This window comes from Panthera tigris, chromosome B4 (genome assembly GCF_018350195.1).
Source record: "Panthera tigris isolate Pti1 chromosome B4, P.tigris_Pti1_mat1.1, whole genome shotgun sequence".
NCBI classification, from domain to species: domain Eukaryota; kingdom Metazoa; phylum Chordata; class Mammalia; order Carnivora; family Felidae; genus Panthera; species Panthera tigris.
Genome location: NC_056666.1, coordinates 132,949,698 through 132,964,898, shown reverse-complemented (window position 1 = coordinate 132,964,898; position 15,201 = coordinate 132,949,698). Strand labels below are relative to the sequence as shown.

The window sequence follows — 15,201 nt, the reverse complement described above, 5'->3', positions numbered from 1 at the left end:
GAGCGGGGGAGGGGCAGAGAGAGAGACAGAATCTGAAGCAGGCTCCAGGCCCCGATGCGGGGCTTGAACTCATGGAGTGTGAGATCATGACCTGAGCTGAAGTCGGACCTCAACCGACTGAACCACCCAAGCGCCCCTAGATATTCTTAAACTTTTTACTCTAAAGATCCCTAGATGATCTTAAAAATTGAAGACCTCAAAGAATTTTTGTTTTTGTGAGTAAATATCTACATTTACCATAATGGAATGTAAACCAAGAAATTAAAAAGATTAAAAGAACAAAAACCATCACATGTTAACATAAATATTTTTATTAAAAGCCACTATTTTTCAAAACAAAAAAAATTAAAGAGTGGCATGATTTTACACTCTGCATATCTCTTCTATATCTAATAGAAGACAGCTGGATTCTCATGCCTGCTTCTTCATTCAGTGCGTTACTTTGGTTGAAGTTTGTAAGGAAAAGCTGGCCTCATACAGACATGTAGTGGAAAAGGAACTTCATGAATCTCCTGAAAGAGTCCAGGAACCCCCAGGAGTCCTCAGACCCTTGTTTGAGAACCGCTACAGTAAACTCGACTTTCTCAGCTAAAGACTACATGATCACCACTGAATTAGTTTTAGAACTGGCAATTCCTTCATCGCCAAGCCTTTTTTGTTTAATCTCTGCCCAACACGGGGCGTAAACTCATGACCCCAACCAAGATGGAGTTGCATGCTCTACTGACTGAGTCAGTCAGGCGTCCCCATGGCTAAGACATTTTGAACAAATTACAAAAGATGGTGGCGATAGAGGCAACTTGAATTCTCTTTTTCAATTCCATTCTAAGTGACACCAATTTTCAACTTGAGCCTACAAATTATTCTTTCGCCAGCCAAAATTACGTATTAGATTTTTTCAGGTTTATTTTTCTAAACTAAGAAGAGAAAGCAACATGTCACACATGGTCAAAGTTAACATTTGTATAGTGGTTTTACATTTTACAAAGCCTCTCTCTGTGCGCATATGATGCCTTTTAGCCGTTTTCTAAAGGGAAAGGAAGAGCAGAGAGATGACCTACCCAAGGCTGCCATCAGCAAGCGGGCTGTGGATCGGGATCTCTGGTGACCAAGCAGCAGACTCACAGGACAACTCTGCTCTAATGAACAAACATGTCACTTTCAAAAGCTGGCTTTCCAGCCTTTATGTTCACTTTTTTCACATACACAAGAGACAGCATCTATTCTAGAATCCAACTGGATTTTATTTGACATAGAATACAATATGGCTGCAGGAATAGCAAACTGAAAAGACAAAGCAGAAAAGACACAGTTCTATCTAATTTATACTTAAGTAACAGGAGGGCAAGTCATTAAATGAATAACAGAACAGTTGAGCTCGATGGAAGAATTTTCTTTCTAGTGCCCATACCTGAAAGACAAAGTATATCATTTTATTAATTCCTTAGTAATTTCCTGTTTGAGGCTATAAAATCTGCTAAAAACACATGAGGAAATGTGATGAAAACCTTCTCTGCCCCTTTCATTTTGTCCTTTGTAACATTTTACCTACTACCGCCTTCTTTAAAAAAAATTTTTTTTAATGTTTATTATTTATTTTTGAAAGCAAGAGAGACAGAGCACAAGTAGAGGAGGGGTACAGAGAGAGGGAGACATAGAATTCAAAGCAGGATCCAGGCTCTGAGCTGTCAGCACAGGGCCCGACATAGGGCTTGAACCCATGAACCGTGAGATCATGACCTGAGTTGGATGCTTAACCGACTGAGCCACCCGGGTACTCCTACCTACTATCCCTTTCTTAGTGATGGTCCCTCCATGGGACTCACCTATACCCGCCTGACTCTCCCAGTCACCAGATATGCTGGGCAGTATTAGAGAAGCAAGAGGGAAAAGTAGGAGCCGGTGGCTATGAAAGGGAACTGTCCTGTTGGCTCCAGTCAGCGGCTCAGACACCCCTGAGCACTCGGCCTCCCTTCCGCCTGCAGGCTATTTTCACTTCAACTCTGCTAACTCAGGCAAATACAGGGAATAGTCATTGAACAGCCTTCAATTTCAAAATCTATCACCAGGTCCAATTTCCAGCCTGATCACATTCAGAAAGAGAACTGTAGAGAGGTATGGATTTCAGGTAGTTTCTGATTTCCCCAAAAGCCAAAAATTGGCTCTAACAAGATTATAAAAATAAACAGGGCCGGGAAATTTCTTCTACATATAAATGGATTTCTTGAACAAAAATCCTTCCTTGTTGTCTTACTCAATCTTTGTCCTGTTTTTTTTTTCTTTTTATAATGTTTTTTATTCATTTTTAAGAGAGACAGAGACAGAGTGTGAGCAGGGGAGGGGCAGAGAGAGAGGGAGACACAGAATCCAAAGCAGCTCCAGGCTCTGAGCTGTCAGCGTAGAGCCCGATGTGGGGCTTGACCCCACGTACCTTGAAATCATGACCTGAGCAGAAGCTAGATGCTTAACCAACTGAGCCACCCAGGGGCCTCTGTCCTGGTTCTTTCTGAATAGTTAGCCTCTGATTAAAATACTTTGATACATGGGTGGACCCCAGGGCAATGAAATTCTGGGTCATGGCTTCGATCAGCCCAAAGGACTACTAGATCTTTTTTGCATTTCCACAAGAAATCCACTTGAATACTGTCTAGAAAAAAGTTGTGCCAAATTCCATACAGGGTAGAGCTCCAGTGTTTGTTAGTGGACTGTAGAGCAACCCAGAAGTTGTCCATCAGATTAAAGAATGCCGCAACTTGTTCCCTAGGAATTTGTTTTCCCAATGTACCGTTAACTGCGGGATAAAGTGGTGCTGTCAGAGCCCCACATGAGGAATTCTTCACACACAGCCCCCCCTTCTAGGCTCAGTCCTGGGAATATTCCATGGGAAACATGGGACAGTTGTGGTCCAAAACGGAATTTGGAGCCTGCTCCAGGGCAGAGCCAGTTATGAAGGCCTCTTCAGAACGTAGAAAAGTTCCTTGATACATATGACTTCATGGTTTTACACAGAATGCAAGCTCCCTAAGGAGGGGGAAGGACTGTCTCATATGTTTTTACATCTTACACATTATGCATGCTGAATGAAGAACAATGGTAGGAGTTAAACACTGAGTATTTGACAGGTTTCTTAAAAAATGAACATGCATTGGGTAAGAGTTCCAAAATTCTTTACCAAATAAATAGGTCTAAAAGCAAAATATCTGTACCAATAACGGATTTCTAAACATTTAACAAACTAAAGAATCCCAATTTTTGTTTTATAAATCTCATTATATCCTGTTAATCAAAACTCACGTTTAAATAAAAACCCCCTTTCTCATAAAAAATTTGATAAAGGATCAAAAACTCAACAGCAACAAAAAAAGGGCAATTCACAGAAAAAGAGGCATAAAAACATGATGAGTAGCCCAATCTCACTCAAAATTCAGAAAAAGCAACTGAATACTAGTTTTCAACTATCAGACTAGTGAAGGTGGCAAAGTACCATAAGAGAGCATTGACAGGAAACGGAGAAGGGGGCATTCTGTTGCATTGTTTAGAGGGAGCGTCAATTAGAATGCATTCTTGGGAAAGGAAAATCTGACAATATCAAAAATAAAAAATGGGGGGGGTGCTTGGGTGGCTCACTTGGGTAAGCATCAACTTTGGCTCGGGTCATGATCTTACGGTTCGTGAGCTCGAGCCTCACGTTGAACTCTGGCTTTGTGCTGTTAGTGCAGAGCCCGCTTCAGATCTTCTGTTCCCCTCTCTCTGCATCCCCCCCGACCCCAGCTTGCTGTCTCTCTCTCAAAACTAAATGAACATTAAAAAAAATGTTTTTTAAATAAAAAAATAAAAAATAAAGAAGGTACACATTCTTTACCCAGAAAGTCCTCTTTTAGGAACTACTGCTACAAATATACACGCATATATTCACAAAGATTCATGTGTAAGGATGTTCATCCCTACATACTAACAGTGAAAAATTTGAAACCCAAACGTCTATCAACGGGGACTGATTAAATAAATTATGGTACATCAACATAAAAAAATGCAACCATCAGAAAGGATATATGTGGATATAGAAAAACTCTAAAATGTATGAAATGAAAAGGCAAGGTGAATTACTATGTAGGATGCTCATATTTATATTAAAATTATACATGTATATCTACCCGTGTACATGCAAGCATGCGTGTGGATAGTCAGAAGTACTAAGAAGCTGACGGTCACCTGTGAGACTGGGATTAGGAGTCTAAGGTGGGAAACTAATTTTTTCTGGTATGCCCTCTTGACTATTTGAATTTTAAAAAATCTACCATGTCATGTTCTATTTATACAATAATTTAGTCGATATAACCGTAAATACTATATCAGAATTAATCAGCATGAGATAAACCAATGAAACAGGATCGGTGGATGTAATTCTAGCCCAAAGGAAAGACACCTGACATTGGTGAGCCCCTGGATCCTTATTATGGATGTGATTCTGCAAATATTTAATAGTTAGCAGATTCTCCTATATTCTACTTTCACAGACCCTGGGAGCTGGCACACTCTAGGATGCCACCCCTTGGTGCATTTTCCTCACAGATGAGTCCTTGCTTAACCAAAAGTTAGTCTGTAAAACAAGGTATGTTTCATGTGTCCATCTTCTGAGACTATGCGCCCTCCAGCCTGGGGTGAGTCAAAGAAGGGCACGGACCATAAAACCCAGTCTTACAACGTCAAAACAGCCAGAGACACCTACTTTTGGAATTCCCACTCTCTGTTGTCCAACGGACACACCTGCCGTGTTTTGAGCCAGCGAGAGATGCAGTGGAAGTGAAAAGCATGCTGGAAGAAAAGACACATTTTATTAAAAATCATCCTGTGCGGGCTTGGCCATCCACTGATAATACGTCTCAGGGGCACTGGAGTGGTGACACACGGGGCTGGAGAGCAATGGGAGACAACAACGGGAGGCAAAAGGTCAACAACTGCTTACGCCGTGGTCAGGTACAGGCCATGTTCACTGAAACATCTGTTAAAAATGTTGTAACCACTGAAAGAAGAAACTACTTAGGAAGCACGGTACATGGTCTACCGGTATGCTCTCTCCCCTTCCCTTAAGGGAAGGTGGAATGTGGCCTCCTGGTCTTATTTGGCTGTAAGGGAAGGCTTCTACTTTCCTGTACTTTCCTCAGACACAAGCCGGGAGCCCTTGAGCACACGCAGATTTGAAACTTCCCCCTGCGTGGTCCCCAACTGCCCCTCCCCCATCTTGGAGAATGGGGACCCCAGGAGCAGCGTCTTTTTCCTCAGCCTGGGGTAGCACGCTGCCACTGCCACCCACCCAGAGCTGAGACAGGCACTTCCCCAATCTTCCCACACCCAGCTCAACTCTGTTCCAAGGACCTCATTTCCAGATTTGCTCAAAGATGTACTGATATTACAATAGCTCAGTACTCAGGAAGCCTTTAAGGGGTGAGGCATGTCCTTTTAAAAAGGAAAGAGATAGAAAATTAGGGTAAAAGGAAGCATGATGACGGACAAACTGCATACAAGCAGCTAAAGGAGCATCAAATGGTTTATTTCGTGATCGAGGCAAGAAGTAAAACGGCAAGAATACTAAGAAAGCTGGTAACTGACAGAGAGCTACGAGGCGGCTTTCAGGTTTGGGGGAAAGGAACAGCTGCACGCAGTGGGTTAATGACATGTAGACACTAACCACACCACCACTGCCTGGACCTTTGCTCTCCTCCCTCTCCGGGAGCAGAGTGGTAAGACAGCAGCAGCAGGTGTGGTTTCCTCTCGCCTGTGAGGGGCTGGCTCAGGTGGGGGACAGGGGAGTAATGTGGGCACCCTGACAAAATAATGAAAACTTTCACAAACTTGACTTAATAGCAGCCTTGAAATCTGGTCAGCAAGGCTACCAAAACATGCATGGAACTTCAAGAAGAGTCACTGAGTGGATTATTATCACGTGCGTTGTCTTCTGATAAAGACAAGAACAGAATTCAGTAACTAAAAGTGGAACCCACAGCTAGTACGCCATGGATGCTCAACAGGACAAATACTTTCCCAGAGTGAGAGCTTTCACGCGATCCCTTTCGCACCACTCCCTAACCCTCACGCAGCTCTTTGTAAAAAAGAGAAGAAACAAAATTTCTAAAAAGCAGAAGGCGGAGGCATTTTTCTCAATGACCAGGTGGCAGGGACACCTAAGAGTATTCAAGACCCCTCTCTCCATGTCCCCCCTCCCCCATCAGGCATCGGGTCCCTGTGCGCTGCAGCTACCGCAGAAGATGGAGGGAAAGAGGCTGTGTGGCAGGTGACAGCAATCGCTGGACCACCTGGTCCCAACTTTCTTCCTGTTCATGACCTAAGGTCTGCTCATGGGTATGTTTAGCAGTCTTAAAGTACGCTGACCAGTGCTTTACACTTTACAGAAGATGCTAACACGTATCACCTAACTGGAGCCTCAGAGCAATCGGGACAGGTATTATTACCTTCATCGTGCAGACAGGGAAGCGAAACCCAGACAAATCGCGGGACTTGCCAATTCACGGAGCTGGCGAGAAGACCCAGAACTAGAAGCCAGCATTAGTCCGAAGGTTTCTGCCGCACCGTGCCAGCTCTCCCTTATGGCAGGCTCCCTGAGCTAGGCTCTCTGTAGCCAAATTTAAGGGCAACTTCACTCCCTTTTCCTTCCACCAAAAAAATAACATGGCTTTTAGTACATGCCTGAATGTCAGGCAGAGCAAGGAACCAGATTATGTTTTCTTTCTTTATCCCCATAGACAACAAAGGCATCCCCTGGCCACTACAGGCTACTGTGAAACTCCTCAAAGGGCCCTGGCAGAATTCAGAAGGTGCACCTCAAGGCACGGGGCTTGGGGGAGCGGGGAGGGGAGAGCCTCAGCCTGATGGGGAAAAGTACTGATAGCTGCCATCTGCTCAGTAACCACCAACACCCCAAATTTGTATTTATATGTATTTATTCAACAAATACTTATGTCTACTATGTGGCAGAAGAAAATCATTTCATCCTGTTTATAACTCTGTGCCTACATGAGGGAGCCCAGGCTTAGGGATGTCAAATACCTTGCTTGGAAGTCACTTAGCAAGTGAGTCCAGGACAGGGAATGGGGGTCTGACTCCAGAGACTCTTAGGCCTGTGCCATGCTGGGAGCTGAAGTTCCTCTGTCCCCTTGGCACAGGAGGCTCGGACAGGACAATTTTAGCTCCCGTGACTAGGACTATATGGCTCTACAGATGAATTTTTAACACATGCTAGAAATAACATATTTGATGCTGTTATCCTTCACAGCTGTCACACCATGGAAGGCTGTACATTCTGTCCAATGATGCTGGACAAAACATTTCTGGCATGAGCCATGTTAAAACAAAATCCCAACTTAGTACATTTGCCATACTTTAAAACACACGCAGGCCCTTGAATATCAATTTATTCACCAAACTTAGTTCCACAAGGTATCTAGCACTTTAATGAAAAAAAAAAAAATCTGTTCGGAAGGTAAGGATTTCTACCAACAGGAGAATATTCCAAACACTGCCACAGGCTTTGAAGGCAATTCCCAAAGACGAATCCCCAAAGCGCTAACAAAAGTGGGTCCGCTTTATAATTAAGACAATATGGTGCCCCTGCAATAAGTAGTAATTTTTCATCTGTAACAGGTGAATAGTACAAAGATTTAAAATCTTTTTTATTATTTGTATACCTTTTGGGAGAAAGGTGGGCTAGTCATTTTTTTCCTAGTTATTTTCAAGACTGGCAAAGCAGGAAAAGTAGTAATATGTTTACATGCCATGCTGATAGGGAAAGATGTTTCCTTACATTACAGACTCCCCACGCAACAGTGCACTCTTCCGAAGTAGCAGACGCCTGGTTAGCTTGACATTCTATGCCTGCGGGAAGAAGAACGACAGGATCACTGGACCTCAGGAGCAACGACCCTTCAGTCCATAGCAGCCCTCCCTGCACAATTACAAAAGGACATGATTTGGGCGGGGGCGAGGGTGGTACAAACCTGAACAAAATCTCAAGTGGTTAACTAGTTATAATTGTTTTTGAATGAGTACAAAAAAGGGGTGAAGCACAGAAGGCAGAGATGTGACCTAACAGTTTGCTCTGCAATGATTTCCTATCCTTGTTCACAGACTGAGTTATGAAGGAAAAGGCACATTTTAGTTCTCATCATAACCTGACCTGTCCAAATGAAAGTGATTACTCCTAATTTGGGAAATTTAGTAAATTCTTAAAGCTACCTCGTAATTCTGCCTGTTCTGAGAACTGGCATCTTCTCCCTACTCTCGGCAGATGCTGTCTTGCAGGCCCTCACAACAAGAAGGCATAGCTGGGCAACAAGCTTCAGTCCCTAGAGGGGTCAGGCAGACGTGTGAACTGGGACAGAAGCAAAATAAAGGAGAGAGAAGAGGCCTGTGGCAAACTGTAGCATATGCTATGTGAAAGCAGCAAAACTCAAAAGTCTTTAAAACACTGTGAAGCAAAGCAAATCTGTAAGGCCAATGGGTTAGAGATTTGGGGCACACGACTTGGTGATGCTTACTACCTCGGAGGTGATTTTGTCTGGTGACTACATAGAGCAAACTACAGCAAATATACCCAAGTACCAATTTCATAGAAGGGGAAGAGAGGGGAACTGAAATAGAATACAAATCTGAGATCAAGAACTGATGAGTAAAACTCTACTGGGGATAAATATTCAAGGAACAAGAATTACTAATGTATCATTTGCGGTCTCTGAAGGTGGTAACTAAATGGAGTCTCCCATTTGAAGAGTAAAAAGGTTCAGGAAAGACTGTTTAATAGGAGACAATTACTTCAAACTTCCATCGGTGGAAAACAGTAAAACTGTAGGCAAATAATGATGAGATTTGAATGGGTATATTTGGTCTTAGGGGAAGAGATATACCATATGGGTTTTTCTCCACCCTTCAAAAATATGAAAGGCAAAGGATCTAAAATCACAGAACTTCCTCCTGCTATCCACATTCACCCTAAAGAGAGTAACTGGATTTTCCCTTTGATAGGACTGGACAATCTAGGATCTTTGCAGTATATTCAAGGATTTACTGGCCCTGTGACTGCACTACCATATTCAAAAGGAGAGAAAATAAAATCTGATGTTCTTCAAGTTGGATCCTCTCACTTAGATGAGAACAATGTATTATGAAATCAGCTAAATAAGAGGCATAATTATTTAAATAAATAACAACTGTTTCCAAGTACATTATCATGTTTAAATTTCTCCAGGTCAAGGTATTTTTAAGGGACTCTGTCTTTCTATGCCAAGTCCAAAGTACTCTTGGTACTTGAATAAGCAAACAAAACCCATTTCTACAGAGAAAATGGGGAGCAAATACATATGTATTCTTTACCTGACAATTCCTAACAAAGAACAAAAATATATAGGAGGAAGAGGATTGCAATTTAGAATGCCAAATAAGAACGGATATGGCATGGGAAATTACTAAATATGAGTGTAAAATGTTCTCGAATAGGAAATGTTCTGGAGCTGTTGGTGCAGAGTGAGTATAGGAGTTGAGTAGTTCATTTAAACAGGGAAACTGTTTACTGTCAGCCTAGAGCAGACAATCAAGCAGCACATAATAGGTTCCTGTCATACCCCTGCAAAGGCAGAAGCTTATTGCATGTGATACATAAAGCTTAGGGACTTTTAAACTTCAATACAAGAGCATTACCACCAAAGGACTGCTAGGGAAGCAAAGGCTTCATCTTGGACAGATTTCACTTTCAAAACAGGCATGGACATGTGGTTTAGGAAGAGGCTAACTTCTCCCAGCAAAGGCTGGGTCTAAGCCCTTCTGGATGCCCTTTTCATCTGGAACAAAATTACCTGAGGTAATGGAGAAAATAACACCTAGCAGACTGTGTATTTTTAGAACAACCAAGAAACGGAGCAATGTAAAATAAATACAAAGCTGTAAGAGGGCACGCAGTATCAATTTTGACTTAAAAGAGGAAGTCTTCAGACCAAGAATGCTTTATGGAAGAATCCAACCGGGGCACAGCCATAATCACTCTTATTTATTTACAGCTGTATATATAATCATTCATTTAATGCCAGACTTTATTAGAAAATGGCCATTGTTAAATCAAGATTCTTATTTTCAGCTTTAACAAAAAGTCCTTTTACAAGGATCATAATCCATTTATTTTCTAATGGAAGACAAGCCCAGTTGTAGCTACCAGATTACTCTTTAGTGTTTGTAATAAACAAAAGGGTATGTTTCTTAAGGGTAAAGGCTTGATCTCAGTCACTGTTTTTATCTTATCAAAATGCCCAGGATATGAGTATTCACTGAATGAATAAAAGACATGACTTGAAAACAGGGTTCTTCAGTCTAGAGAATAATCTGATGGTTACTAGAGGGGAGGAGAGTGGGAAGATGAGTTAAATAGGTGATGAGGATTGAGGAGTTTACTTGTCATGATGAGCACAGGGTGATGTATAGAACTGTTGAATCACTATATTGTCACCTGAAACTAACAGAACACTGCGTATTAACTAACTGGAATTAAAATAAAAAATTTAAAAATAATTAAAAAAATAATAAACTTCTCAATTAAAAAAAAAAAGACATGACTTAAACACACTTTCATAATTTTTTGTTATAAGAGTTCAATATTCTCAGGCACCTGGCTGACTCAGTTGGTAGAGCATGTGACCCTTAATCTCAGGGTCATGAGTTCAAGACCCACATCAGGTATGGAGCTTACTTAAAAAAAAAAAAAAAAGAGTTTCATATTCTACTGCTTCAGCTAACATTTAAAATAAATGATAAAGCCAGTAGGCATCTAACTGAAGACCTACACTGATCCCTCAAATGTTCCACTCTAAGTCAGAATATCAGTGGCCTTTGTCTGTTGTGGTCCTCCCAAGAAGTACATTCTCTTGCATCCAGAAAGACACAAAATGACTTAAGTATAGAAAAAAAACAAAAAACAAAAGCAGTGTTATTTGAAATCATTAACTATTTATAGAAGAGAGCCCAAAGAAAATAAAATTTGCTTTGGGCACAACTACTTGTGAAAATGCACGGCAACAAAATTGGCAAACATATAATCAAAGACCCCACCCAGACACATTTAAAACTGTGCATGTGTTTCTCCGTGATGGGTTCCTTCTATCTCTATTAAACATCATGGTAGCTGCTATCTGCTGTTGTGTGAGAAGGTAAACAGGGTCAAAACTCAAAGAAACCAAGGGCAATAAACTACCACACATGTTACTTGACTGGTGCTTTCCAAGTTGCAACAATCACACACTATTCCCCTACTTTGTATTTTTATTATTCATAGAGCAAGTATTTAGTGAGAACCTATTATGTACTGGACACTATGCTAGATGCTGCGATTTAGCAGTAAATGATCAAGAACTAACTAAATTAAATAGCTACTACAAAGGAAACTATAGGAGGTGGTTGGAATATTATCAGAACTGTCATAGCCTGTATATATGTAAGTATGGTTAGGAAAACATTTCTGAGCAAGTTTAAGGTGAGATCTAAAGACCAGCTATGGATTAGTTTTGCATTTCCCAATAAAGTAACCGCTAGCCTCATGTGGCTAGTCTGAAATGAGATGTGCTCGAAGTGTAAAATACATTTCAAAGACTTAAGTACCAAAAAAAAAAAAAAGTAAAATAGTTCACTTTAAAATATTACTTACATATTGAAATGAAAATATTCTGGATATAGCAGGATAAATAAGTACAAATCATCGGTTTCTTTTTATTTTAATGTGGGTACCAGAAAATTTTAAATTATGTATGTACTTGGCATTTGCGGCTCATATTTAGACTGGAGACTAACGGGTTAGACAAAGGTAGTGGGGAGAAGAGGGAGAATATTCCAGGCAGAGGGAACAGGATATGTAAGGGCTCTAAAAGAGAGCATGGACACTTCAAGAATGAAAAGTAAACCAGAGAAACTCCCATAGTGAGCAGGAGAGTGGTACGAGATGAAGCTGGAGACGAGGTGAGTGATTTTCAAACTGAGTGCCTATAATTTCAACTGGAGAAAGCTGAAATTTCTTTGCTTGTATCTGATCTCACTAACAGACCATTTTAGCACCTGGATGAAAAAGTAACCTCGGCTGTTCCTGACATGATCAATATTCTCGCTCCTATTACTATAAGGATACTTAGTCCATCAACAGCTATAATCAAATCCACCATGTATTGGCTACTACGTGTGATGGAATCTGTAGGAGATTTAAACAGAATTTCTTTAGTGCAATTAGTTGCCTATTTAGATGTTGGCAGCAATGTTCTCTAAACTTTGGGGCTAACATTGAATTCCTTACTTCTTTGGCTTCTTTCCTTTATAAATCTTGCCAAGCAAAAACTAGCTTTGATAGAATATTTTAGCTCAAAGTTTATTTTCTCCCTTTCACTATTTTTGCCTTTGAGTCTGGGTATGAGATCGGAAATATAGAGGAATAATCTACAGTGCCTCTGTGTCCACAATTCATTCTAAATGTGTGCTTGCCATCTTTAGATTGAGTAGATTTATTCTGAGAGATGAGTATGCCTCCAGGATATCGTTAAATCTACTCTATTTCAAACATACCAATGGACTAGATGCAGAAGACACCAAGTGTTCTGACTGTGCTTTATATCTCCTTGTGAAGAAAAACACCGGTCACATCAAGATAGCCACAATCTCTGTAACCTTCTCAATCTCCTCCCATCCTCCTCCAATTACTTACAAAGATCCATGATGTGGTTCCTGCAGATGGCACAGTTATCAACCACAATATCCCAGGCCCAGAGAGCTACTGCATTCCACTGCAAAGAGAAAAAGGGGGGAACAAGACACTCTCCTTGTAACACAGGCACGCACACTCTTAGGATTGCACACTGCGGCTGCAGTTAACCCCTCTGTGGTCACAAAGACCACCAAACACAAGAGTTTGGGGATATTACATGACTCTTATTCTATCAGAGGGCAACAGCAGGCTACACGTAAGCTCACCCATTCTCCAAAAGGTTGAGTATATGAACACAGAAATTAAGGAGTCATCTTTATTTTTTCCTACAGCTTAAAATAATTTAATCGACAATATCAATGTAAGAGATGAGGAATAATTTTTAAGTGCCTGTTTTAGGTTTAATAAGCCCAAACTCGAATTTCTGTACAGGTTTCTCCTGAAGAGCTCAATTTCTGCATAGATCAGTATCTGCTTTTCAAGGCAACTTTGCAAGCATGAGGAGGGAGGTGAAAGCTAGGAACAGAATGGACTAAGATGATGATTGGATCATAAAATGGGTAATCGTGGGATAAGCTGGATAACTACCCAGTGTCAGTACACAGAACAAGGTCATCACTTAAATCACACAAGATTATTTCACAACGAACTCTAGAATTCACTAGAATTTTGTCTAGGTCCTACCGTTAAATAAACTGATGTTCTCACCGCTTACATGCTCAGACTCATATTTAGTTAAGATAATTCCAATCAAGAGTTTATCTAAAAGCACTATTTAAGTAATTCAGCCTTTTGGCTTCTGCAATTATAAAGATTCCCAAACTCCCTTTTCATCCACTAATTTGGTGCCACTTCCAAAACCTTCAGCTCGTTCAAACCCAATTCTCCGTGTCTAGTTAAACTTCTCCAGCACTTTCCAGCCGACACCTTCAACTTGAAGGGAAAAAAAAAAACCACCCCTATTTCTATTCTTCAATATGGCTGCTGGCTGTAACTGAGCATGCAGTGCCCACAATGAAACACCAAAAAGCACTGGGAGGGGGAATATTGTCAGTGTTCAGCCAGATGTTCCAGGAATAACATCTTCCCTATTTCAGAGTCTTCATTTGAACAGATTTATTTTATATTATGTGGGAATCGGTACTTTTCTCCCCAACTGTTGGCAAACCCACTGTAAGGCATTTCATGCAAAAAGACACGTTCCACGTTTTTGCTTCCCCACTTTCACCCGGTCGTTCGCCACTAGTACTCAACCCTTCCTAAATGACACAACGTTTGGGCTCGCATTTTCTAACAAATTCCACCATGCTTTTTTTTTTTTTTTTTTTTTTTTTTTGGACAGAGGGATTCTGGATTATCACCACAGGACTGGGGCGGCTGTATGACTGACCAACAGACCTCTTAGAAGAACCAAGAGTTGTTAGACTGGCGACACTTTAACTCGGAGGGGGCGAAGGCTAGAGAGAGGGCTAAGGGAGGCCTCGATTAGTCGAGGAACGGTTTGGGGTCCCTCAGAGTCAGAGAGACCCCGAGCTTCGGGAAGGGGCGGGGCAAGGAGATCACCAGCCGGGCTCCTCAGAGGCCTCCAATGCGGTAGGAACTCAGGTCCCGGCTTTCGCCGCACTGCCCCCATCCTCCACCCACCGCATCGCTCCGACTCCCCCTTCTATCCACCCCACCCACTCCTCCCCACCCCTCCACCCCTCCAGTGACAGCTCAGGCGCTTGGCTCCCTTAGCCAAGTCGCAACCCCGAGCATCTCAATAAGCACATCCGTGATTGGTCCCTCAGACTCCAGGCGAAACCAACACTGCCATTGGCAGTGGGCCGCAGTCACGCCGATCAACTCTAAGACCCGCCCCCCAGCTTCCTTTTCTGGTACCCGGTCCCAGGAACGCCCTGCAATGAAGCCCTTTCCTCCGCGCCTTGGTCATCCTCGGGCCTGCCAGCCAGATCCGCGCCTCTCTAGCTTCCCTGAGGAAGGCGCTGGCGAGACCCAACCTTTTTCACTTCAAAGCGCTTCTTGCCCGCGCCGCTGTTGGTGCCGCTCGGGGTATCCACATCCATCGCTGCCGCCATTTTGGAAACACACGGTCTGTCGTCCGGCCACTGCGCCTGCGCATCAGCGCACGCCTGGCTCTCCCCCTCCACCCCCCCTCCCGCCCTGGCGCCTCCTCCCGCACCCCTCCCCTTACTGGCGCGCGAGGGGCGTGTGGGGGCGGAGTATGTGGCCACGCCCCTTAAAGGCGCTGGCGCAGGTCCCTCCCTCCCCTCCCACCCCCCGGCCCCTGCGTCGGCTGTGGAAGAGGCGGTGGCTGGGGCGGGGCCGGGCGGGGTCGAGCCGACGTGCTCGAGAGGGCTAGAAGCGCTCGAGAGACTACCTCTCGTCGTCTTCCCGCGGGAAGCCCCCGGCCACACTCCCTCAGCTGGGGCGGCGGCCGCTTCCTCCGCTTCGGCCGCGAC

At 42.8% G+C, this 15,201-nt stretch overlaps 1 protein-coding gene across 1 annotated transcript; it reads right to left on the bottom strand.

The window, feature by feature from the left end:
• Positions 1–1,221: 1,221 nt before the first annotated feature.
• On the bottom strand, positions 1,222–14,856 carry RBX1 (ring-box 1). Its single transcript, XM_007079439.3, has 5 exons — positions 14,740–14,856; positions 12,740–12,818; positions 7,820–7,890; positions 4,730–4,815; positions 1,222–1,411 (listed from the first exon to the last, which is right to left on the bottom strand). Exons 1-5 carry the CDS (start codon positions 14,815–14,817, stop codon positions 1,399–1,401), a joined length of 327 nt encoding a protein of 108 aa, XP_007079501.1. The 5' UTR covers positions 14,818–14,856; the 3' UTR covers positions 1,222–1,398.
• Between the last annotated feature and the right edge of the window lie 345 nt (positions 14,857–15,201).

Excerpts from the sequence above, each read along its gene's own strand:
- RBX1 (XM_007079439.3), bottom strand. The coding sequence starts at position 14,817 with ATGGCGGCAGCGATGGATGTGGATACCCCGAGCGGCACCAACAGCGGC. Across the intron at positions 12,819-14,739 it reads AGCGCTTTGAAGTGAAAAAG|TGGAATGCAGTAGCTCTCTG; the intron begins GTTGGGTCTCGC and ends TTCTCTTTGCAG. Across the intron at positions 7,891-12,739 it reads GAACCACATCATGGATCTTT|GCATAGAATGTCAAGCTAAC; the intron begins GTAAGTAATTGG and ends TTCTTCCCGCAG.